At 43.6% G+C, this 9,751-nt stretch overlaps 1 protein-coding gene across 1 annotated transcript; it reads right to left on the bottom strand.

Moving 5' to 3' along the window:
- Window positions 1-7,115: 7,115 nt before the first annotated feature.
- Window positions 7,116-8,583, bottom strand: LOC119520414 (elongation factor 1-alpha 1-like). The gene has a single exon (XM_037818237.1). It carries the CDS (start codon window positions 8,566-8,568, stop codon window positions 7,180-7,182), a length of 1,389 nt encoding a protein of 462 aa, XP_037674165.1. The 5' UTR covers window positions 8,569-8,583; the 3' UTR covers window positions 7,116-7,179.
- Between the last annotated feature and the right edge of the window lie 1,168 nt (window positions 8,584-9,751).

Below are 9,751 nucleotides of genomic sequence, written 5' to 3'. Positions count from 1 at the left end.
TGGAAATAATTCAATCAAACGTTTCATTCACAGTTGATTGAATCAAATCTCCATGGAAACACCAAACCAATAGGCTTCAACCTAATCAACACTAATACATCTGCCCCTACAAGATTGCATCAAAGAACATGGCGTTTGGAGGGCATAATACATCCAAACTGGCAAACTGTATTATATACTCCAATGATTTATCCTCTGGCTTTCCTTTCAGTGACGAACACGACTCTAAAGCTCCCCTTTCAACCACAATCACACACATAATTCAGCACTGTCAATTACACTTACCATAATGTGCTACCATCACCTGTATCAATTTCCAAACATTTACATTCAACCTAGTTAAAAATTCTGCACACATTAAGCATCAGCTCCCCCATCTCTACCCTCTTTCTATCTCCTGGTAACCTATATTCTAGATTTTAGCTCTATGAGTTTACTTATTATAATTAGCTCATATTAGTGAGATCGAACACTATTTGTCCTTCTGTGTCTAACTTATTTCACTCAGCATAATGTCCTCTAGGTTCATCCATGTGGTCGCGTGCTTCGGGACTTCATTCCTTCTTACTGCTGAATAATATTCCATCATATGTATATGCCACATTTTGTTAATCCATTCGTCAGTGGAGGGACACTTAGGTTGTTTCTATTTGGCAATTGTGAATAATGCCGCTGTGAACACTGGTGTGAAAATATCCACTCGAGTCCCTGCTTTCAGTTCTGTGTGTATACTCAGTAGCAGGATTGCCGGATCATATGGCAGTTCTATATTTAGCTTCCTGAGGAACCCCTGAACTGTCTTCCACAGAAGCTGCACCATTTTAATTCCCATCAACAGTCAATAAGTATTCCTATTTCTCCACATCCTCTCCAACACTTGTAGTTTTCTATTTGTTTAATAGTGGCCATTCTACTGGTGTGAGATGCTATCTCACTGTGGTTTTGATTTGCATTTCCCTGATCGCTCGTGAAGCTGAACATCTTTTCATGTGCTTTTTAGCCATCTGTATTTCTTCTTTGGAAAAATGTCTATTCAAGTCTTTTGCCCTTTTTTAGTTGCTTGTCTTTTTATTGTTGAGTTGTAGGATTTCTTTATACATTCTGGATATCAAACCCTTATCGGGTATGTGGTTTCCAAATATTTTCTCCCACTGAATTGGCTGCCTCTTCACTTGTTTGATAAAGTCCTTTCATGCACAGAAGTATTCAATTATGAGGGTGTCCCATTTACCTAGTTTTTCTTTTGTTGCTTGTGCTTTGGGTGTCAAGTCTAAGAAACCTCCACCTACCACAAGAATTTGAAGATGCTTCCCTACATTTTCTTCTAGGAGTTCTATGGTCCTGTCTCTTATAGTTAGGTCTTTGATCCACTTTGAGTTAATTTTTGTATAGGGTGTGAGATAGGGGTCCTCTTTCGTTCTTTTGGATATGGATATCCAGTTCTCCCAATACCATTTGTAGAAGACACTGTTCTGTCCCAGTTGAATGGACTTGGCTGCCTTGTCAAAAATCAACTGACAGTAAATCAATTGAACACTCAATTTGGTTCCATTCATCAGTATGTCTATCTTTATGCCAGTACCATGCTGTTTTGACTGCTGTAGCTTTGTAATATGCTTTAAAGTCAGGCAGGGTGAATCCTCCAACTTCGTTCTTCTTTTTCAAGATGTTTTGGCTATTTTGGACCCCTTGCCCTCCAAATAAATCTGATGATTGGCTTTTCCACTTCTTCAAAGAAGGCCATTGGAATTTACACTGGGATTGTGTTAAATCGTATATCAATTTGGGTAAAACTGACATCTAACTATAGTTAATTTTCCAGGTCATGTACATGGGAAATCCTGCCATTTAGTTAGGTCTTCTTTGATTTCTTTCAGCAATATTTTGTAGTTTTCTGAATACAGGTCCTTTACATCCTTGGTGAAGTTTATTCCTAGATATATGATTATTTTAGTTGCCAGCACTGTTTTTATTAGTCACTGCATCCGACATTTCCTGTCCGTCTCTTCCGGGCCCATCCGGCACTCTCAGGCTCCAGGCCCAGCACAGGCTCCCGCACCTCTTCCGGACTGGCTGTTGAGGAATCTGGCACCCTTGGCTTCCTTTTGCTGCATTCCCCATGGCCAGGAGGAAGCTCATACCGGAAAGACCCAGCCAGCCCTTCCGTGGTGGGCGGGAGTCCTGGCTGCTTGCCACCCAGCTCAGAGGGCCCCAGAAGCCATTCACTCCTCCACCACTGGCTCAGTGGATGCCAACAATCCCAGCTGCTGGCAGCACAGCAGAGCACCCGACAGGCATTAAACCGGGTGCTCAAATCAACTTCCAGCGCATGTCAGGTTGTGACAGGGACTGCTAAGAAAAATATAGCAGGTGAAGGGGACAGAGAATGGGGTTTTCTGATCCAGGGTGGGGCACTTCTGGGGAGTGGTGACGAGGTATCTCTCGGCCTGGGTGTTTGGTTTTAATTATTATTGTTTTCTAAAACCAGCCCTACCTTTCTCTCTCTAAGCCCAAATTGACAAACAAATTCATTAACCTCCCCCCGACGTGGGACATGACTCCCAGGGGAGTGAATCTCCCTGGTGACATGGGGACGTGACTCCCAGGAATGAGCCCGGCCCTGGCATCGAGGGACTCAAAATGTTCTCTTGACCAAAAGGGGGTTAAAGAAAGGTGACAAAATAAAGTTACGGTGGCTAAGAGATTTCAGATAGAGTCGAGAGACTATCCTGGAGGTCTCTCCTATGCAAGCTCCAGCTAGACATCAGCATGTCGTGCCCTAACCAACAGTAGTCCTGAACTACCTAGGTCCCTATCTGAGATTCCATAAAAGTTTCACTTACTAAGTTTATCTCTCAGAAACTTAAATCCACCAGTGTTCCTATGCCAGACAAGGCCTAAAACCCAGAGGCAACAGCCTCTTTAAGATCAACAATCAGATGCAGCCCCTTCCCCATACTACCAACATCCCCTTTTAATATGAACAATTTAGCATGGTCTCTGCCTCGACATCCCGAAGATCGAGAAGGTGATAAAAAGAGAGGAAGGGGTAGCTACAAACAAGACAGGATTTAACAAAGGGTTACAGATACTGAATCTTTATATTAATGTTTTTTTTTAGATGCTTGGGTATTAGAATAGCTAGAAGGAAATAAGTGAAAAGGTGAAACACAACATTCTTTGAAATTTGCTCCATAACTACTCATTAAATTGTACTTTGAAAGTTATCACCTTCCCATATAAATCTCATATTTCACAATAAGGAAAGAACTGAAACTGTGGAACTATAACCCATAACATTCTTTGAAATTTTCTCTCTAACTATGTGTTAAATCATACTTTTAAAGTTATCATGTTATATATATATATATATATGTCAAATTTCACAAAAAAAAATGTATAAAAAAACTGGCTTATGTCTTCATCACCCACACACAAAACTGTTCCTTATAGCAACAAAATTGGAAACCACGAAAAAGGCCATTAAGATAACGGGCAGTTCAGGAATGATTGACTGATGTGTACAAAGGACGATGACGTAGAAGAGAGAAGGAGCTTTCCTGGGCTACTTGTGTCAACACGTGTGAACCCCTCTATTTATTGCTGAATAAACTGAGTGAGGTGGCAGAAGATAAGCATAGTATGATATATTTTTATAAAGTCAGATAGCATACCAAACAGCAGTTTAGTATTTAAAGACCTAAAGAAAAGGAAGGGAGGAGCAGATGAAAATCTGGGGAAACGTATTCCAGGCAGAGGAAACAGCCAGCACAGAGTCCTGAAGCAAGAAAGTGCCTGGTGTGTTGAAGGACGAGCAGGGGAGGCCTGTGTGGCTGCAGCAGAGGCAGCGAGGAGGGGTGCGGGAGGCGGTGAGGACAGATCAGTGATGGGGCAGACGGGACAGAGCCTTGTGGACCATGGGAGGGAACTTGGGCTTTTCATCTGGGTGAAATAGGAGCCACGGAGGGTTCCGAGCAGATGAGGGACGTGGCCTGCCTTAGGTCCCCTTCAGGCTCTCCCCAGCCCATGCAGGGAGGACAGATTTTGGGGGGAAAGGGCAGAGGCTATTGCACTGGTCCAGGCATGGGCCGATAGGGGCTGGACCGGGGGCAGATTTCAAAGCCACCGAATTTGCTGATGAACCAGAGGTGGGTGTGAGAAGAAAGGAGCAGCCAAAGAGGACCCTAAACCTTCCCTCCCCGAGGTAACCAAGATTTCTATTTTCCTCTTCATCTCTTCCAGAGGTCGGCTACACAAGTATAAGGATATACAAATACATACATTCTTTTTGTTTCTCTCCTTCATCATAAAATATACTGACACTCTGAAGATATTATCACAGGATAATATCTCTACTGAGGAATCTGATAATGAAAATGCTGATTCCTTCTCTCCTTGCTGCTCTCATAGACCATCTGATGTTTTCTGTTCTGACAGTGAAGAACCGGTTATTCCTTCTGATATAGAAGCATGTTTAACAGAACTTTTACCTAAAAACATTCAAGTACAATTTCCAGATGATGAAAAGTGGAAAGGCCTTACTGTAATAACTGGGACAGATGAGTCATATCCTTCAAGTCCTATGTTAGAAAATTATACTGAAGGAGAAGCTAAACAGTTAAAAAGCTGTGAATATTTTCAAGAAAGCAGAAAGGCCCTCTCAACCTTCTTAGATATAGATAACAAGTAATTACCTGGTCCTCTAAGAAAACAAGATGTGCTGCAGCTGTTACTTTAATCATAGAGAAGTCGTAAATAACGTAGCAAAGTTGAATACAGTCCTCTGCTGGTTTGAATATATTGTGTCCCCCAAACGCCATTATCTTTGATGTAATCTTGTGTGGGGCAGAAGTTATCAGTGTTGATTAGATTTCTTCAAGTGTTTCCTTGGAGATGTGCCCCACCCAGCTGTGGGTGATGACTCTGATTGGATATTTCCATGGAGGAGTGGCCCCACCCATTCAGGGTGGGCCTTGATCAGTGGAACCATATAAATGAGCTGACAGGCAGAGGGAACTCAGTTTAGCTGTGAGTGACATTTTGAAGAGGAGCCACAGCCAAGAGGGACACTTTGAAGAAAGCACAGGAGCTGCAGATGACAGACAGTTTGAAGACGGCCATTGAGAGCAGACTCTTGCTCTGGAGAAGCTAAGAGAGGACAAACACCCCAAGAGCAACTAAGAGTGGTATTTTTGAGGAACTGCAGCCTAGAGAGGAATGTCCTGGGAGAAAGCCATTTTGAAACCAGAACTTGGAGCAGAGGCCAGCCACGTGCCTTCCCAGCTAACAGAGGTTTTCCAGATGCCATTGGCCATCCTCCAGTGAAGGTACCTGATTGTTGATGACTTACCCTGGACACTTTATGGCCTGAAGACTGTAACTTTGTAACCAAATAAACCCGCTTTATAAAAGCCAATCCATTTCTGGTGTTTTGCATTCTAGCAGCATTAGCAAACTAGAACAAGTCCTAATCAATATGATGTAATGGCTAAACTAATCAATAGAATAAAATTTAAAAAGAACCTATATTAACAAGTGTGCTGGTTTGTATATATTATGTCCCCAGAAAAAGCCATATTCTTTAATGCAATCTTGTGGGGTCAGACATATTAGTGTTGATTAGATTGGAAATCTTTGAGTGCTTCCATGGAGATGTGACTCAATCAACTGTGAGTGAAACATTCGATTGGATAATTTCCACGGAGGTGTTACCCCACCCATTCGGGGTGGGTGTTAATTGGATCACTGGAGCCATATAAAGGAGTTCATTGACAGAAGGAGCTGAGAGCAGCTAAGAGTGACATTTTGAAGAGCAGCTGCAGCTAAGAGAGGACAAAACGCCCAAAGAGCAACACTTTGGAGAACGCCATTTTGAAACGCAACCTGGGGGCAAGCAGTTGCCAGCCATGTGCCTTCCGAGTTAACAGAGGTTTTCGAGATGCCATTGGCCATCCTTCAGTGAAGGTACCCTATTGTTGATGCCTTACCTTGGACACTTTATGGCCTTAAGACAGTAATTTTGTAACCAAATAAACCCCCTTTATAAAAGCCAACCCATTTCTGGTACTTTGCATAAAGGCAGCATTAGCAAACTGGAACAACAAGTTAGAGACAAGTAATAGTAATCTCTTTTCTAATTTTTATAGAAGTAAAAGTATGCTACATTGCTCTTACAAAAATCATAGCTGAATTCGAAAAAATATTATTAGTAGAGTTTTACAGGCATTCAAGGCTAAGTCTCTGATAATGAGGATACCTTTCTTTGATCTTGAACCACTCAAGGGTTGAGATGCTTTGCTTCATAAGACATCTGTGTTCATGAAGCATCATTTAATGTAATAATAGACTATGACAATTAAAGTTACTCTAAATCAAGTGCTATAAATTCCTTGTAACTGAGACAAGGGGGAGCTCTCTGATCTCATGTCCAGCTGTGCCTGGAGAAGGGGGGCTCCCAGGCTTGGTAATTTATCAATTCATTTTTTTTTTTTTTTTTTTTTTTTTACTTCCAGTATCTTTTATTTTTCCTAGATACAATAAACTCATTCACTCAATATTGATATAGACATAACTACACAAAATTAAAATTCTATATGCAACACATGGCCTCTGTAACAGAACTTGGCCTTCTAAGGTAGCTTATGAACATTACAAATTACCCTTTGCTTTTCCATTAAGGTTGCCACCAATAAACCACCCCATTTTTTTAACTAAGTACTTAAATCAACTTAAATGATCCCTCCAATTAGGTGAAAAATCCCTCAATTTGTCCTGAAAAAAACTGTTTAACTGAACTATCGTATCAAATTTCAGCGGATAAAACACCAGAAATAGGTTATGAGCACTTTGTCTTTTGCCTGAGCAATTCAAGGCTGACTTTTCAAAAGAAGACACAGGTTTCTCATTAAACTGTTTTAATGGGTCTCAAAATTCTGTGACAGATTTTTGGTCATTGTTTCCATTTAAAAAGTACTGATTTTAAAAACTAATAACTTAAAACTGCCACACAAAAACAAATGGTCCACAAAACATTCCTTTCCTTCTGAAAGTTTTACGATGCATTGTTATCATTAACCAGTCTTTTACTATTAAACTTAAATGGCCAATTGAGACAAACAGTTCTGAGACTGTTCTTCCACCACTGATTAAAACTGGGGTGGCAGGTGTTATAGGTAATATTCATTTAGCCTTCTGAGCTTTCTGGGCAGACTTGGTGACCTTGCCAGCTCCAGCAGCCTTCTTGTCCACAGCCTTGATGACACCCACAGCAACTGTCTGTCTCATATCCCGAACAGCAAAACGACCCAGAGGAGGATAATCAGAGAAGCTCTCAACACACATGGGCTTGCCAGGAACCATATCAACGATGGCAGCATCACCAGATTTCAGAAATTTGGGGCCATCTTCCAGCTTCTTACCAGAACGACGATCAATCTTCTCCTTCAGCTCAGCAAACTTGCAAGCAATGTGAGCTGTGTGACAATCCAGCACAGGTGCATAGCCAGCACTGATTTGGCCTGGATGGTTCAGAATAATCACCTGAGCAGTAAAACCAGCTGCTTCCATCGGTGGATCGTTTTTGCTGTCACCAGCCACATTGCCACGACGAACATCTTTTACAGACACGTTCTTGACATTGAAGCCCACGTTGTCCCCGGGAAGAGCTTCACTCAAAGCTTCATGGTGCATCTCAACAGACTTGACTTCAGTTGTAACGTTGACTGGAGCAAAGGTGACCACCATGCCCGGTTTGAGAACACCAGTCTCCACTCGGCCCACAGGGACAGTACCAATACCACCAATTTTGTAGACATCCTGAAGAGGCAGACGCAAGGGTTTGTCAGTTGGACAAGTGGGTGGCAGGATGCAATCCAGAGCTTCAAGCAGTGTGGTTCCACTGGCATTGCCATCCTTACGGGTGACTTTCCATCCCTTGAACCAAGGCATGTTAGCACTTGGCTCCAGCATGTTGTCACCATTCCAACCAGAAATTGGCACAAATGCTACTGTGTCAGGGTTGTAGCCAATTTTCTTAATGTAGGTGCTGACTTCCTTAACGATTTCCTCGTATCTCTTCTGGCTGTAGGGTGGCTCAGTAGAATCCATTTTGTTAACACCAACAATTAGTTGTTTCACACCCAGTGTGTAAGCCAGAAGAGCATGCTCACGGGTCTGCCCATTCTTGGAGATACCAGCTTCAAATTCACCAACACCAGCAGCAACAATCAGGACAGCACAGTCAGCCTGAGATGTGCCTGTAATCATGTTTTTAATAAAGTCTCTGTGCCCTGGGGCATCAATGATGGTCACATAGTACTTGCTGGTCTCAAATTTCCACAGGGAGATATCAATGGTAATACCACGCTCATGTTCAGCTTTCAGTTTATCCAAGACCCAGGCATATTTGAAGGACCCCTTTCCCATCTCAGCAGCCTCCTTCTCAAATTTTTCGATGGTTCTTTTGTCGATTCCACCACATTTGTAGATCAGGTGGCCAGTAGTGGTGGATTTTCCCGAATCTACGTGTCCAATAACGACAATGTTGATATGAGTCTTTTCCTTTCCCATTTTGGCTTAAGAATCAGGGATGGTTTTCACGACAACTGTGTTCTGGCGGCAAACCCGTTGCGAAAAAGCTATCAATTCATTTTTACATTGTAAACTTGTTCCTTTTACCTTAAGTGCTCCTTTTAGTAAAAATATGTTGAATTCTTGCCTCGTGTGCTCTTTACTTTTAAACTGTTGTCTGACCCTATACTCTTAATTGAGTGGGAGGTTACTTAATGAAGCCCAAACCCACTGCATCTTGACCTGATTAGGCTCAGACATTTTCTAACAGAGATTACAGGTTTGAGGTGTAAAGCGACGAACCCTGACAATATCTTCCTATCAGCACAGGGTCCCATTCTTTTTCCTGGCCGCATATTATCCCCTTGTCCGGATGGATCGCTTATTATTCATTTCCCAGCACCTCAGCCCTGGGACGGGCTAGTCTATCTGCATCTTCGCCCTGAATTTGCACAGCCGCCCAGCCAGGGGACCGTCTGCCTTCCCTCATATTTAGAGTTGTGGCCACACGCAGTTACAGAGCTTGGTTCTGCCCTTAAGCGCTGTGTGACCTGGGAACGTTACTCCACCTTTCTGTGCCTCCGTTTCTTCCTCGGCGAAATGGGGATAATAAGAGTCCCCACTTGGAGGTGCGGAGGGGCTGCCACCGGGATTCAAGGAGAAAATGCGTGCAAAGCGCTCCCCCAACAGCCCTCTAGGGAAACGGCGGCGACACGTCGAGTAGGGAGTAAACTCGGATCTGGTGGGACAGCTAAGATGCTACCTGGACAGCGCTCAGAGGAGGGCTGCAGGTGATGGGGAAAGAGATGTGAGCAGGTGGGTCCTGGGGAGGAGGGGGCGCTCATGCAGGGAGGTATAGAGAAGGCCCGGGTGGACGCGGGAACCACACGACAGGGCGCTGGAGGACTGAACGGCGGCAGGGCGCAGCCTTGAACGCCAAGGTGAGGACACGGGGCGGCGTACCTGGGTCAGATCCCGAAGCCTGACTTCAGCTCTTTGCCCCACGGGCAACAGACGCTCGAAGCATGCCGCTCAAAGCCCACGAACCACTTCCGCCAGTCTCTAAGAACCGCCTTCCTCTCCATTTCCGCCCTCCCCTCGGTAACCAATCGCTGGTGGCGTCGCACGTCCGGCAGCCGAGCCAGCCAATCATGACTCAGCAGCCTGTAACGACAGGGACCTA

The sequence above is a fragment of the Choloepus didactylus genome, chromosome 25, assembly GCF_015220235.1.
Source record: "Choloepus didactylus isolate mChoDid1 chromosome 25, mChoDid1.pri, whole genome shotgun sequence".
Classification (NCBI taxonomy): Eukaryota; Metazoa; Chordata; class Mammalia; order Pilosa; family Megalonychidae; genus Choloepus; species Choloepus didactylus.
This window is presented reverse-complemented; position numbering and strand designations above follow the sequence as displayed.